General features: G+C 41.1%; 1 protein-coding gene and 1 long non-coding RNA gene across 5 annotated transcripts; both read left to right on the forward strand.

Moving 5' to 3' along the window:
* The first annotated feature begins 129 nt into the window (after positions 1-129).
* Positions 130-6,174, forward strand: LOC122417092 (uncharacterized). 3 transcript variants are annotated; one of them, XR_006262228.1, is made up of 6 exons: positions 130-1,044; positions 1,320-1,631; positions 3,651-3,970; positions 4,040-5,156; positions 5,243-5,423; positions 5,679-6,174. It is a non-coding gene; the product is annotated as an uncharacterized lncRNA (long non-coding RNA). The 3 variants fall into 3 exon arrangements; XR_006262227.1 differs by having other exon boundaries at positions 130-1,631; XR_006262226.1 differs by lacking the exons at positions 130-1,044; positions 1,320-1,631 and having other exon boundaries at positions 2,344-3,970.
* Positions 6,175-6,770: 596 nt separating this feature from the next.
* On the forward strand, positions 6,771-16,135 carry LOC122417131 (uncharacterized). 2 transcript variants are annotated; one of them, XM_043430404.1, is made up of 4 exons: positions 6,771-8,229; positions 11,910-12,347; positions 12,450-12,639; positions 13,544-16,135. In XM_043430404.1, exons 2-4 carry the CDS (start codon positions 12,001-12,003, stop codon positions 14,492-14,494), a joined length of 1,488 nt encoding a protein of 495 aa, XP_043286339.1. In that variant the 5' UTR covers positions 6,771-8,229; positions 11,910-12,000; the 3' UTR covers positions 14,495-16,135. The 2 variants fall into 2 exon arrangements, with proteins under 2 accessions (XP_043286339.1, XP_043286340.1); XM_043430405.1 differs by lacking the exon at positions 6,771-8,229 and having other exon boundaries at positions 11,903-12,347.
* Position 16,136: the final 1 nt, after the last annotated feature.

Genomic DNA, 16,136 nt, shown 5'->3' on the forward strand with positions numbered 1-16,136 from the left:
TCCTATGAAAAATCGCCGACTATGAAATCACCCGGAATTTCTTTTTCGCTTCGGTCAGCCGGGAAAATATCTCGACGCGACTAGCTTTCCCGCCAAAAGATTGCCCGGCTTTGACCGCCAGCCAACTTTTCGTTGCTCACTTTTTAGAGCCATTAGAGGTTAATTTTTCGCTGCACCCACGCACGTCCGCCGGCGTCATTCCTTGCTATATCGAAAACACGAAAAACCAGACAATCCCGCCGGATTAATCATCTGCCGAAATCTCTCAAAAGTGCTGCTTCGTCCGAAAATATTTTCAACCGTTTTTATATCCATAAAAACTACGAACGATTTTTTCTTCTACGTTTTCATTTGACAATAATTTTTGATTAATTTCAGAGGATTGAAACCTTTACGAAAATCTTATTTCCGATTTGTTTCGTTACGACATTATCGTTGGGATGATTTTTTTGTAATATTCTACTAGGCGTGAACTCTGAACTGGAAATACGCAATTCTTGTGAAACGATATAAAAATCATGGTATCAGCTGACGTTAAAATGGTGAAATATATAACTTTGGCAAATATTCTATTTTCGGCAGAGCCATCTTGAATACTGTGCTTCGACTGTAATTTCTAATTCGTTCAATCAACAAACTTAACCTATCGTGGGATGCGAGACACTTGTTTACTGAGTTTCATAGAGTTACAAAGAACCTAAGAAATATTTTGCAGTTCAGTGGCTAATAGATCCCGAAAAAAAACGAATTTTGATGCTTTCTTTCTATTTTTAATTTTCTTTACGATTCTTCGGAGGTGATGAGCGAATAGTTTGCCCGTTGAAAAGATTGAAATAAAAGTCATTGCCAAATATCGTAACACTCGAAAAAAATATAGTAACGTATGGCAAACATCTGGAAATACTCGATAAGAGTTGTCTACAGAAAATATGATCGAAGATATCCGGCAGAAGTTTGGCAACGATTGTCAAATTGTGAGATAAAAAGATAAAATTACTCAATCATTTCGGAGGCCTGGAAGATGTCACAAAATTTCGTGGAAGGGTAATAGTTTGTTTTTCTTTCGCGTTTTTATTAAGTGCTCGAAATCGTTGCCTATTCAACGAACTTGTTTCGTTCAATCGATCCAAATGAAGTGAAATTCGATTCTTCGAAGATCAGTAGCATCAAAAATCACGACATCAGCTTTCTCACACAAAGAATTTTGGAGATGCTCTCAGGACAGAAAACTCTCCATAGGAATGAGTGGCTGGCACCACTCTCGTGAAACTTTTCGCTCATGCTTAACCCACGATCTGACTCTCCTTTTTTATTCTAAGCTCCGCGAGGGCGTGGGAAGACGAAATAAGTGAGACTGTTGTGGGCTCTTTCGATGTTGCTACACTTTGCTAAGATCGAAGAGAGATACGAAACATGCGAGGCGCGCTTCCATACGAGCACATGCTTGCCCTCTTGTACGAATCATCTTCTCTAATTCTCCATTCTCCTCGAGTGCGTGCTAACTTTTCATCGTGATAACGAGAGTGAGTGGAGAGAGTCGAATTATTTGAATTGAAATGCTGCTGTTTCGTTGGGGTTCTGGTTATAAACTTTTCAAAAAACATTAATGCAAAAATAATATAAAAATAATGGTAGGAATTTAATTTAAAATCTGACATTTTTTTTCGAACCTTTTTCGAAGCCCAGGCCACCCTGGAGACCTGAAAAATAGGTTTGTCGGCGATCGTTTCTCCGGGGTACTACGAGGCGAACCGAAATTACTAAAACGGCGTTTTATTATGTGTATTCTTGTCTGTTTATACCAATTTTTATAAATCGACTCATTTCCGAATGGTGGCTGTGCAGCGTTTTTGCGAAGACGATTTCCTTTTTTGGCTCCTCTCATTTTTGAAGCGCACAAAAATAAATGAATTTCTTTCGATCGTACGTAACAATTGCTATAAAAGTCAGAAGAATTTTTCCGATATATTGATTTTTGGCCAAATGGCGCATTTCTAAAGTGAAACATACGAAATTTTCGTAAAAAATCGTCAGATAATTGTTAATAAAAACTGAACCATGCAATATAGAAAAAAAATCCTCCGGCCTTAAACTTTTGGGAAATCATTCGTGAGGTCCTGAGGGACCATTGAACACAAAAATAAATCGATTTTTCGAAAATTCTAGGGTGGCCTAAGGCCTTAAATTGATGCGAATAATATTAAGGAGGGTGGCTACATTCGTCAAAATGATAAGAAATTGATCAAAGAAGATCAAAAAAAAAAATTGAACACAGAAGAAAAATCTTAAAAAATTTGTATTGTCAAATTTGGCACTAAAGAATATGTTCACCAAATTTTATTAAATTCTTATCATTCTGAAATTTTTTATGTATTTAACATGATTTAGCATGGCAACATTGTATCGTCGCTATCCAGCCTCCTCAATGGCCGTTTTTTCCGACGCGGTTCAAACTCAGTTCAATTTTTTTCATATAGTTTCGGGATAGGATGAACCGAGTTTAAACTCAGATTAACGTTGGAGAAAACGGCCATAATTGTTTTCATTAGCTTCACAGAATAATAATGCTTCGTGATCGAATTTTATCGATCGACTAATCCGATTATTTCGATTCGACAATAAAATGAAAATTTCATCACACGTCTTCCCGCGATTTTTGAAAAATGAACATTTTTTCGTTCACGTAATCGTGTGAACTTGAGCCATGGAATTCGTAAAAATGATAATCGCTGCGTACAAAAATATATTTTCGATGACTTAACTTTTGCGGTTATTTTGTTCGATAAACACGTAACGGTTAACGTGATTTGATGTTTCTATTATTTTTATTGTTGTGTCAAAGTTCGTTCGATAATGATGCTGAGGTAGCAATTTCGTGGCGCGGTTGAGTGCTGTTTGTTCGATCGTTTCTCAAAGGTATGACCTTATTTCTTTATCGTTTGGAATTTGCAACGTTCGTGCGGACGTTTTTTAACATTTTTTTCTTTCTATTGCATTCCATATTTTCTTAATTGCTCCATGTGCTTATGGATGATCGTCGCGCAATGGATTTTCCAAGTCATTTCGACGATGAGGTCAAATCAGTTTTATCAACGGAGCGGAAACGTGGCGGGGCCGGAAAAATCTTTTGTTCGAACCTCCTTTAATTCGGTCTTTTAACTTGAGGATTTGGCATTTTTAACGAGTTTCATTTTGTTTTAACGAATTTCAAGTCGAAAAAAAAACAAAAATTTTTTCTCCATTCGCCATGCTCCCGCCCCGATTTTTCGACGTTCTCGTTCTTCCCGTCAATTTGACGCTATTGATCAAACGAGCGACGTTGCTATTGACCAATTTTCAAGAAATATTCCGAAGCGAAATCTGAAACAGTTTCACAATCGTTTCAACCGAAAAATTGCCTATCAAAAGCCATCGCAGGGCCTTGACTCTACAGATGATTCGATTTTTCGACTATTTCGACAGATTTCATGTCCAAACACGTTTATTTAACGTCAATAATCTTTCGCACCTTTTCCTCCGGACGTTAATACATTTGGTCAGAGTTAAAAAAAAATACTGTTTTTTTCTTTTTTCAATTTTATTCCATTCCATCGATTTACACGAACCGATGAGAGTTTCTACGAAGAAAAGCTTATCAAAAAATGCAATAGACGCGTTCAACTGGAATGTTGGAAACAAAGACTCTGAAAAACAAGTAGAAACCCACGATCGCGATTCGAATAGATAAAAAAGTGGAAAATAGTAAAGACGTAATTGGCCCGATAAGGCTGGAGGGACGTTAGAAACACGTGTGATCCATGAATAAATAAGTTTGATCGTGCTCGAACGGTCGAAGCTGCTGAGCATTAGACGAAAAAATATCCGATTGAAAGTACCCCCGAAAATTTCATCACAGCGATAAGAAAACATTCGGATCATCGAGTGTGCCTGAAAGCCTTTTCTATATTTTCGTCCGAGGCGAAATAATTGCGTGAGTAGATTCAGGATTAGCTCTCAAAATTCCAATTTTAGAGTTATGTTACAACGTTCCTTGACGCAGGGTTATCGAGGATCGGGGTTATCGTCCGTTTGCACCGACACGAAATTACACCAGACATCTGACACGACGATAAAGACGGTGCGAAAAAAAGGAGCTGCTCGGGAATGTGAAAAGAGCCGATTGCTTTTCAAGCTTCGCTATGCGATTCGTCATTATTTCACGGATATTCTGCGTGCTGAAAAAGAGGAAGAAACACTATGGAAATGTTTGTCCGGCGCGGACGCCTGGCGCTCGAAAAGCGGAATCGCTCGTTCGCGATCTTTTCGACTGTCGATCATTTCCTTCGATCCATCGATCTCAGTTGTCTTGCAGCTGCACGTTATGCAAAACTATAAATACCATTTGCTCTCACAATTATCGTGTTGCTTCCTTTTCTCAAGAAAAATCGTGACGAACTGTTACGAAGAAGACTCTCGCTTTTCGCTTCGAGATTATTTCGGTTCAATTTTTCGATAATATTTCAACGAAATCGATTTTTTTTTTATACATTCCAATGAATTTTGAACCCGTCACATCATTTCGGAGCTGAGACTCATCCTCGATTTGATAGAAGAAACGTTAAAGAATTCTTGCGGAGAAAAACGTCCATTTGCACACGAAAACGAGCTCGCTTCGCATTTCTTCATTTCAATTGGAAATGGTTAAGAAGTCACGAGGAAAAAAGAGACAGCGAAAGAGGAGAAAAATTAGAAGCGATCGTGAAGAATCTCCAGTTACTTTGCGTCAGTTACTTTAGTCATCCTCGCTGTTAATTTTAGTGAAACTTAGCTTCTCGTCACCGAAGAATCGAGATCGACGGCAGTGGAGAATGAAAGCGCCCGGACAGTCCTGATTACTGTTTCAAGTTGCCGGATTATTTGCAGCCCTGCAATTTTCACCAGGAGGAAAATCGAGTGAAGAAATCATCGAGACAGAAACGAGTCTTCGAAAAATCGAGCGACTCTGACCTACCTCAGAAGTACACAGAACCATCTCCGAGACGGGGAGGAGCCCTCGAAAAGATGAGCGTCCCTGACCTAGCTCAAAATTCCTTAGAAATACTTTCGACCGAAAATCCTCGGGAAAATAAATCTCGAGGGATAACCGTTTACAAAATCGAAGGCTACCACCCGAGCCCGTAATTTTCGGCCTTTTTTACTCGTCTCTCCCTCGGCACTTTCCCCATTTCGACTGAAAGCTCATGAAAATCGTTTCGGTTTTTAGATTCCTATTTAAAATTTGTCGGGACGAAAACATCGAAGGAAAGGTGGTCACAGAATTTACGGTGGGCATATTTCCACCCAAGAATAGAGCACAGGCGTTCGAGGCACCGGCAGTCTTTCCCAAAATGGATAAAGGCGAGTGGAAAAACAAAATGGACACGGTTTGGTCTCGCCCTGTAGAAGTGAGTAAACTTGTTTGTTTATAAATCTACCAAAACGAGGAAACTCGCGAAATAACGCTGAAATGTGCTTGTCAAGATCGAGACGTAATTTTTCATTATTTTTTTTCTTGAGGAATGAAATTTCACCTGAAGAAACAAATATTCACAAAAATAATTTGACTTTTGCTGCTATCTCACGAAATTCTGTCGACCTTCAGTGGAGAATTTTCATCTCTTTGTTCCGACGCGTAACAAAAATTCTCGTTTTTTTTTCAGGGCGACGACAAAGACAAAGAACCGAGTGACGAAGCGTCCGGAATCTAAAAATTCGGAAGATTGAAAAAAATGTTTTCCAAAAAAAAAATGCATTTCATAGAAGGCAGTTTTGTAAATTTAACGAATCCGTCCCAGAATGGCAGATAATTCAGCCCATTAAACTAAATCATGAAAATCTCTTATCGACGAATCAAGGAAATCGTCAAAGCCCGCAAGCAAATTCATTTATTTTCACAAACTTTCAAGTCGAATTAACAATGATAATAAAAAAAATGAATTCGAATTTCAATTACTTCAGTGACCGAAAAGTCAGCATTCGGATGGATAAATTAATCAGTTTATTTAGAAAATAAATCGTTGTACACTCTGTGAAGGAATTGGTTTTTAATCAAGTAATCCCGTTGCTCCTCATCAATGAGTTTCTAGCTTTACATGATGAGAAATTATCAGGACTGTATAAAGTGTAACGTTCGAATAAAAAAACGTAACAAAGGAAGATCGACTAGTTTTTTGTTTCATCGAATTTTCTTCAGATCATTTTTCATCGATCTTTATCCGGTTTCGATAAGACTGAATACATTTCCAAGGAAAAAATCGATCACATACTCTGCTGTATGAAAACTTGAAAAAACGAGTTTCTAGGACAATAGAAAGTTCCTGACCATTTTTTCGTCACAACGTTCGAAAGGAACTCCAAAAATTCTCTGCAATTCGACGTTCGTCGACTCCATTTAGCTGCAGTGGTAAATTGGCGGGAAAGATAGAACGAATGAGAATTTTGACGAAGTCGAAATAACGAAAAATTTGTCCTGTCCCGCGTGGATGATTGGCATGGTATCGAGTTTGGTCCGGATGTTGATATTTGCAAGATGTTTCGTTGATAAGGCCGGAGCGTGAATGAAATGATGGAGGAATAGAGAAGGAGGCTGTGGACAGGGGATAATGCGATAAGAGAGTGGATTGGTGGATAGAAAAATAAATGCGATGTGCAGTGAAGACAAGAGTCGGCGGGGTATCGGAGCTATCGAGGGAGGCAAGCGAGAACGAGCGAGCCAGTATAAATCGCCACTCGGCGTACGTGGCGGTTATTAGAGCACGGAACGGAGTAGAGCGGAGGAGTAGTAGCGAGCAGCGAAGAAGGCGAACGAGAAGAAGAAGGAGGAGGAGAAGAGAAAGAAAAATAAGAATAAAAAGACCGAAAGCGTTAGTGGTTCGAGAGAGAGAGAGAGAGAGAGAAGCATCGAGTGGTAAAAGGAGTTTGAGATTTGAGTAAACGAGATGAAACATTGATAAAGAAGGGAGTAAAGAGTAGAAAAGAAGATTGAATAAAGCGCAGTCGGTTAGGATAGTGAGGAAATCGGCTAGTGAGGTTGGCATTCGCGTGGGTGAAAGTTCCAACGGGAGTGAAGTTTCGTGCTGAAAACTGGTGTGTCCGGAGGGGGTGCGTGTTCGCCACTCGTTTACCCCGTAGCTCGCACTCTCCTCTGCATCCCCTCCTCGATATTCTTTAGTCGAGCCTCTCCGGTGGTGGAACGCGTCGACGGATAAATTTCTCTCGGGTTGTTTCTAGTCGTCGGGAGGTACGAAGAAAAGAAGGCGAAGGAGAGGAACCGGGAGACATTCGTTAGTGGCTGTTGATACCGCCCGAAAATTTGGTCTACCAGCAGGAAAGGAGCTGAGGATCGGCTCGACTCGTCTGACTCTCGGGGCGAGGCATCGTCGTCTCTCTTCGTCGGGATTCCGAAGAGGAATAATAAACTGGGGGAAATCTTGTCTCCTTCGTAGTCGAGAACGAAGGCTCTGTCTCGAGGTTTTATAAAAGCAACGACTCGAGTTTCTACCTTGGATAGAGCACACACACACACACACACATACACACATAAATACACATAGCACACATATCAAGTAAATATCCATCCCCTAGCATTCCCGATCGATTTCACGCCGTGTGTGGTAACCTCGCTCGCTCGCTAGCGTCGTGTTTCTCCTCCCTTCGTGTTAGAGCCGACTGGTGCCGGTTGACAACCTGGTGGCGATAGAAACCTGAGGGAGAAACTAAAAGAGGGCTGTACGCGCTGAACGACTGAGAAAAAAGTACACAGGGACAGACACCGGCAGCGGGGAAGAGAGAGAGAGAGAGGGACGAGGACAGCGACGGAGAAGCAAACAGATCGAGGGCCTTTGGTGAATTGTTAGTGAATTTGCGATAGTCGGCGACGAGTTGTCTGGCTTACTTAGCCGCCTCTACGCGTTGTTAGCCCCAGAAACGGATCTCCCGACGAATCAACGGCGCACTACCTACAGGAACACCACTTTCTTCTTCTTCTTCTTCGGAAACTAAACCTTCCCTCTGACAGCATCAACACCGACGTCCGATTCGTCTCGCAATCGTCATCGCCCACTCTCTCGTACGAATGCTTAACAGAGGCTCCGAGGGTGCAGACCAAGAGCTCCAGCAGAGCGGAGAGGAAGACGACGAAACGGCTCGGGCTCGAGAAGCCACGGGGACGCTCCGAGCTCCTGAATCTTCTACGAAGCACCGCAATTCGAGGTGAGTTCTCTCCTCTCTCATCAACCTTCTCGCGATTAATTTCAATCCGGATTTTCTTGCTCTGCCCCCATTCCCGTCGCTCCGTTCCCTCCCCTCGGGTTGCTATCGTTTTGGGAAAAAAATCCACTCTTTTTTGTTTCTCAAAGGTGAAAATAATGCTTCGGGACTGATTCTTAGTCGCGCTGTTCGGAATTGGTCAACTTTGGTACTTCGACCCTTGAGAAACATTCATAATCTCCTTGATTAATGAACGCTCATAACAAACGTCTGTTTTTCGCGCGTACCTATAAATAGTACTCTATTATATCGGTGAGATAACCCGCGGCTCTGCCAAGACTCTCCGTCGTCTCGTTGGCATGTGTGAATTCAATTGTCAGTGTCTTCGTACCAACCACGCGGACATTACGTTCCCGCGATCTTTGTCCGGAATGACAAAACGAGGCATGAATTTGGAGCATGTCGCGGGCTTCCAGTGGGGCGTATCAATTCCCAGAGGGGAATAACTTGTTTTCAATTAATCGAACGATTCTTTCGCACCCGCGACGACGTTTCGTTTGCATTGTTCCCAGCTACAATCGCAATTGCATTTCTGTCACTTCGAGTGCGTCCAGCATCGATCATGCTTAAACCTTGGACCACTGCGCGGCTAATCTCGATTCGAACGTACTTTCGATTAAATAATCTTTTGACGATCAAACACTTTCCAGAATCACAATAAAAGTATGCTCCAGAGAATCCTTTTCAGGTCAATAACAAATTTTCATCCGGCGCCCGAGACTTTTGATTACACGCAAATGTCATCGAGGTCAATCCCAAATTCGGCGATTGTACTCCAGCCTCTCCCCCCGCCGGATCCCCTTCGATACACTCTTTCGCTCAATCCCCAACGAGCGAGTCGATTTTGACGAAACAATTTGAGCGGCGATGTAATCCGTGCTGCATCATCGAGGCGCCGAACCCTCCTTGCCGCCGGATCGTCGCGACGCCGATGGCAATGCACTCGATGCATCGTAACTTCCAACTCTCTCTCTCTCTCTCTCTCGCTCGCTCGCTCGCTCTCCCAGCCCACCGTATGCTCTGTTATACACGCCGAGAACAAGACGATAATACACACGCAACGCTCATGCCTCTGTAGGTACATAGTACGTGTTTACGACTTTACACACGTCGTTTCTATAGCTATACATTCAATCGCGCTTTCGATCTCCCTCGATTCGTAAACTCGAGCAAAACCACCCCTGACTAAAATGGAACCGAAAATCGAATCTTTTGGGGCAGAAATTAGTTTTAGAAAAAAATACAAAAATCAAATATCGATGAAGCTTCGAGAAAACGATAAGATTGAGGGGCTGAACGAATCTCTCCAAGTGAATAAAAAATTGAAACAAGTGCTGATGGAATAGAAAAATTGATTTTTTTCTGACATTTTTGGAAGGATTAATGAATTTTGATTGACAGGAAATTTTGTTGTGCAAAATTCACTGTTTATTGTTACATTATTTTGATAAAATTTTCCCGTTTTTTATTCAGGGCTCGATATTTTTTAGCAAGTTGGTTCATTACGTTTGAACTGCGTTTTGATCTTGGAAAATATGCAAATGCGGCGAGGAATAAGCGAAAAATTCGTTTTTACGCGTGGCTTCGGATGGTCAATTAACCGCTGCGGAGTGTCGGAATAACGTTATAATTCCTGTCGAGTAAAGTCAGTATTGGTGGGTTGATGGTTTTTTACGTCTCACAACATTCAACAATCGGGGTAAACACGTTTGTTATTCGAGGAATATCCCCTCGTTGATAGAGCCATCACGTTGCAGCGTTTCGATTGCTTTCCTCTTCTCTCAATACTATTTATATCTTCTCGGTGTCTCGTCTCTCGAAGGATAATTCTTGTCATTGAGAAATGATCGAGAAATCGACGATCGAATGATTCGTCATTGTTTTCGTCGTCTCCATGCACGCATCGCATCGTGTCGAACGGAGAAAGGGGAAAATGAGTTTTGAGCTCGCAAGTAATTTTCTCTTAGCATCTCGGTTTCATTGATTTATTTTCCTCGCTATTTTCAATTGAAGATTGTTTGTTTTCTCGAGCTCGTTTCCATTGACATCGGGCAATCGAACGAAATGGTGAAGCAGCGACCTTCCAGCCGGGATTCCGTTATTCTTCTATTTATATCTTTTCCTATTTCGTATTTCGATTGATAACTTATTGATCAATGATCCAAAGATCGATGGGTAAACGATTCGTCGAATCTCAATATTCCTCTCCCGCTCTCTCTCTCTCTCTCTCTCTCTCGCCTGCGCTTTTTATTTCCATCACGAAGTCAACTCGAGAAAACAAGCGCGGCAGAAGGCTAAATTCGTAGCGTTCGAGTCCAAGAAGGAAACAGAGGCGAATGAAGAAATCGGACCTCATTATTACTGACACCAGATGATGATATAATGATTCTGTTTACTTCTGGCGATCATTGTACGAAGGTCTTTTTCCCGTGGCTGAACACGACCCAAGATTTATATTTCGTTTTACAACGCTGTTTGGTTGAACAAATTTATTGAATCGAAATCAAATTGTAAACTTTTATTCGTGAGAATCGAAATTGGAATAAAAATTCGTCGAGAACCGTCAACGTTTTCGTCGTCTCGTTGGGAATTCGATGAAAAATTGACGAATCGTATCTTTGGATTTTCTGATCATGCTCCCCCGTTCGAAGTTACAAAAGTTCGTTGAGCCCCAAAAACTTATCTATCGATCCACGTGGATCAGATCCGCCGTCCGGGCAATCTCAAGTGAGCAATAATCAAGGCCCTTTTTCTCGCTCCGCGGGTCCCTCCGGGGCACGGAGCTATTTTTCTAGTCTCATGGCATTTCTTATCGGAGGAGCGCCCGTGTCTATATTCTCTTCTGCTTCTCATATAGTCCGGCTCGTCGCGGATTGTTTGTCAGAAAAAACGTTCGTTTTGTTGCTTCTTTTCGAAGACTCTTGTTTACATCTAACGATATCTCTCGCGTGCTCTCGATAAATTTGACGCAACGTCGAGAATCACTTGAACTTTTCACCATAGCGGCCGTTAAACTTGGCGGGATCACGGGACCGCGCGCTCTTTCCTGTGATGAAAATTCATTTGATCCGGAGATTTGAACGCGTGGCTCGCTCCAACATCCGCCTTTTATTTCATAACTTCTCGGCGAATCCGGCATGGAAAATTTCTAAAACACGGACCACTCGAGTGAGCTTTCTGTTAGCGTATTTTGACGTAAACGCGAACAATGCGCTGGTGAGTTGGCCAGTGTCGAGTTGACACCCTGCCGGCTCTAGCAGCGGCTACTCTCGGTGGGGTTTCCCGGGCGATTTCATATTTTTCTTCATTTATTTCGATTTATTTCAGGCAAAAATTAGGATTCGAATATGTGATGGGTCACCAGGTAGTCCAGGTTGGTCGGGCAGAAAGCGAACGAAAGAGCCGGAATGGAAAGAGAGAGGGGCGCGTCGTTGTAACAGGGAAAGGGAGGGACGGCTTCGATACCTGCTTGATCTTTGTAAGCTTCTCCACTGCCCTCGCCCCCTCCCGTTGCCCGAAAAACTCCTCAAAAGCATATAAATATTTAGGAAAAGCTGACGGATAGCAGTTTCGTTGTGGTGCTAGAGCAGTGACGACGTGGACGCTTGATCGTTCTGTTTTAGACTCCAAGCGAGGAAATCATTCGTTTAGAAAACGAAGATAATCTCACGGGAGAGGAGAGAAGAAAAAGGGCGAAGAACGAGACGCGCAATCATGAAGAGTCTCGCGCTACTCTCGCTCGTAGCATTTTTCATCTTCGCTGTAGACCTCAGCAGAGCTTCCGTGCTCGCATTCGGAAGAATGAGAAGCCCGAAAACACACGATCAAAAGGCCACCGAGGCCCCTCGAGTCTGCCTCGATCCACCGATCAGTCTGCCCCGGTGCAACATCGCTCCGGAGGACCAATTCGAATTATCCAGACAGACACGAGTTCCCGGCATTTATTCAGCTTCTGATGTACCTCGCAATCCACAAGAATTACATCTCGGAGAAAATCCTCGGAATAAATACACTCAAGCCCTGACGATCGTTTACAAAATCGAAGACTGCATTCCGCTAAGGTAATTTTCAAGCGTTCTCCAAATGCCCCTTTCCCTCAGCCCCCTTCCCGCGAATCTTCACATTTCGATCGCGGAAAATCATAGAAATATTCTCGCTTACAGATTACCCTTCGATATACCGATCTGCCAGAGCAGAGACATCGACAACAGGATCCTCGAAGTCCGCAGACTATTTCCGTTCCAAGTCGTAGCTGACTCGGAAGAGGACACTGGCGCGCCCTTCTTCTTTCCCGAGTTCGATTACAATAAGTGGAGAATCTTCGCAAAAGGATCTTGGATTCGTCCAATCGAAGTAAGTATTTTTTATCGATATCTCGAATTGGAGCGTTTCATTTTAAAATCAGATTAAGGCTTCCTGAAAAATTACGAAGCGAAAACTATATCCGAATAATGTAGTGAAAAACCGAAATGAAATTGATTTTTCAAAATATTGGCAAAACCAGACTAAATTTATGAAAATACGAATCGAAACCTTGGGATTAATTGACCCTTGAATCGAGATTGAAGAATTTTTACTTGCAATTCGCTTTTGGGCAGTGGAAATGTTTTTTTTTATTCGTCAAGGTAACTCCTTTACTGCATCCTAATCAAGTGAGTGCTAAATTTTCAAAATGCTTTTAGACCAAGTTCAACGTACCGATTAAACTTATTCTTGGCAGATGTGCATTCGAGCATATTTTATTAACGTGAAAAAATATTAAGTAAAATATTTAATATTAAAATATTAACGTAAAAATATTATTATTAAGTTAAAAAAACAACTGCGTAGTGGATTCGTAGAAGACCAGTTAAGGAACAAAATGAGACTCGTTGCAATAAAATCGATGAAAAAACTCATTTGACTAGCATGCAGTACAGTATAGTTAGTACCTTAACCCTTCGATAATCGCGACGACGGGAGACTTTCTCTCATACTTTTTTTTTAAAGTGTAGAGAACTAGCCTGAAAAATGGGAGAAAAATCTAAATTTTATTTAAAAAAAAAAAATTCTGAAAAAAAATTATTTTCTGGAAAAATAATGATTTTTTCCGTACCGCCGGGTAGAGGGAGACTTTCCCCGCACTGTGGGACTAAGTAAAATCGGTTGGTGGGTAGGCATGGTTCGAGTTTGGAAACTTTTAAGACTGCATCTACGAAAAATGATTAAAAAATTTTTTTAAATATTGCGATTCGACTGATTCTCGTTGTTTTTCCAGAACCCCAAAAACGTCGAAAAGTCGAATGTCGAAGTGTCGAACGACATGAAGAGCGAATTAAACGCGCGAAAACTGGGAAAACGAAAGGAATTGGAAGATCCCGAAAATGAAGATGAGAAGGCCGCAGATCCGTTATCCAGGTCGTACGTAGCGAAACATCGAGTACGACGAGACCGCAGTAGCGAAACGAATACCGATAAAATAAAAACGAACAAAACGAATAGTTCAATCGAGGCTGGGAAAAGAAGCAAGGAAAACGAGGAAGAAAAGAAGAATGAAAAATATTCTGACAGATACGAGCGAGCGATTAGTTACGATCCTGAGAAGCTTTTCGAATCTCCATCCGACATTATTGATAAATCTCCGTCCATTTGGGATCGGTTCACAAAAAAGCCACCATACTACGATTTTCCTTTCGGCATGGGCAAGGACGAGAAGCCTGATCCTTGGTGGGATCCGTCGGAAACTAAAATTTCGCCCTTCGGACGAGTAAGACGTCCACCCCCCATGTTTCCGAAACAGGAAGATATTTCTACTCCTATACGGACATTGTTGGAGGATGATGACTTCATTCCGGGTGATTCCTTTCTCCCAAAGAATAAAAAACCAGTCTATCCGAGGTGGAAAGTACGCTCCGAAACTCCGTTACTGACTCCTCGAGTCGTCAGAGGAACCGCCGAATCCTCCACTAGTGATTTATCCTCGACAAACGACAATCATGAAATTCCTCACCGATGGAGCGAATTTCCATATGCCAAAGCCATACCGTTCGATCCAGCGAAACTGAGACCCCAGAGGTCTGACAATTCCCTCATTACGGCTCCACTCGTTTTCCCATACGCCACAGCGATCCCCTACGACTCTCGGAAGCTCACTGCCTCCGACAAAGACAATCAATTTCTCGATCGAACCTCCAATCCCAACGGCAGAGGCTCATCCTCGAGGGATTGAAATTTCTTCCTCACCTTTCTTCGGCGATTACAATCATCGGGAATGTCGAAGCTGACTCGATACCTTTATCGCGAAACGCCATTTTTTACGCTTCGAAGCGCCCCAGTGTTTGCGAAATAGAAAGAATTCTAAGGTTTTCGTTACTTTCAGTTTTCGAGATTGTGATCTGCCATAGCGAGGAAAGTGAAAAACAAAACAAAACGACAACGTTATTTTTCATGAAGATATTGAAAGTATCTTTATTCGTAACTTTTCAATACGAACTATCGTTTTCGAGAACAAATCGCAATTCGAATTTTATAGCACAATCCTTTTTCGTGAGAGCTTCAAGAAACAATACAAGATTTCGAACCTTATAGTCTTGAGACGGAAAGAGATTTTTCTAACGACTCGATTCGCCTTTCATCACTTTCGAACTCTTCGCCTCGTAATGTACTCGAGTTATCGTTTTAATCATTTTCTCATTTGTGTAGAATGAAAATCATATTTGCCTTTTCGTTCAATGGAAAATAAAGACAAAAAAACAATGATTTTTTATTCTTTCAGTAATTACATTCTTTCAGATATTAAATATAATTTAATATTCGATCTTCAAACGTTTAAAAAAATCACTGAATCTCTGGAAATACAATTATCGTCGTTTTAGTATAAATTTCAATCTGTTTGAAATCAGATAAAAATAATGAATATTCTCGAATTCGAAACATCATTCGTAAGCGAATCTCGTTGGGAAGGATAAAAAATGACTAAGAATTTCGAATAATTTAACAGCATCGCGACAGATCAAGGTTAAGTGTATTTTCATGAGAACCCATTGATGATTTTGAAGTTTGAAGCGTGAAGAAAATAATAGAAAAAGTAAAAATGAATAATGGAAAAAAACAGCGATCGACGTGAAGGGAGTTCGAAGGCGATGAGAAAGATCGAGCGTCACGCAAATTTTGGATTCTTGTATAAATTTGATTTCGTTTATTTTTCACGTTCGAGTTAATCATCAGTGGCCGTTTCTGTCGTTGATAGCGGCTGAAATATGTGATACGTATATACTAAGAACACTACATTTTATTATAGTCAATTGTATGTGATCACCCGAGAACGTTGGAAAAGGAATTAGAAAAATAGCGAAAAGTAATAGAATAAAGCGATTATTGTTAGCCGAAAAATAATTTGTTTCTCCAAAGCACATTTACTCGCATGTGTACTATTGCGATGTGCTCTAGTAAGATTTTTTCAGTTCGTTTTTTATCATTCTTAGTTTTAAAGTAAGATAGAAAGGCACGGGGAAGTAAGAAACATTTTTTTTTTTAAACAGTGTTCAACAATCTACGTCGTTTATTATTGTCATTCATTTGTCTCTTTCCATTTCGACTAAAATCATTTGCTATATAATAGAGTAAATAAAAAAATCCGGACTCCCCATTAGCATTCGTCTCATCACCCAAATATCTATGTATAATAATTGTATCAAGTCACTGCATATTTTCTCGTCCATATTCGTTATTCGCATTACTTCACTCGGCTATTGCACCTTATTCTTTAGGTGGATGATTTATATATTTACTTTTTTCGTTGTACTTAGTTATGTGTAAGAATGTGACCATTGTGCGTATGACAATGCAATAATAAATGAACGATTCACGAT

Source organism: Venturia canescens, chromosome 10, assembly GCF_019457755.1.
Source record: "Venturia canescens isolate UGA chromosome 10, ASM1945775v1, whole genome shotgun sequence".
NCBI lineage: Eukaryota > Metazoa > Arthropoda > Insecta > Hymenoptera > Ichneumonidae > Venturia > Venturia canescens.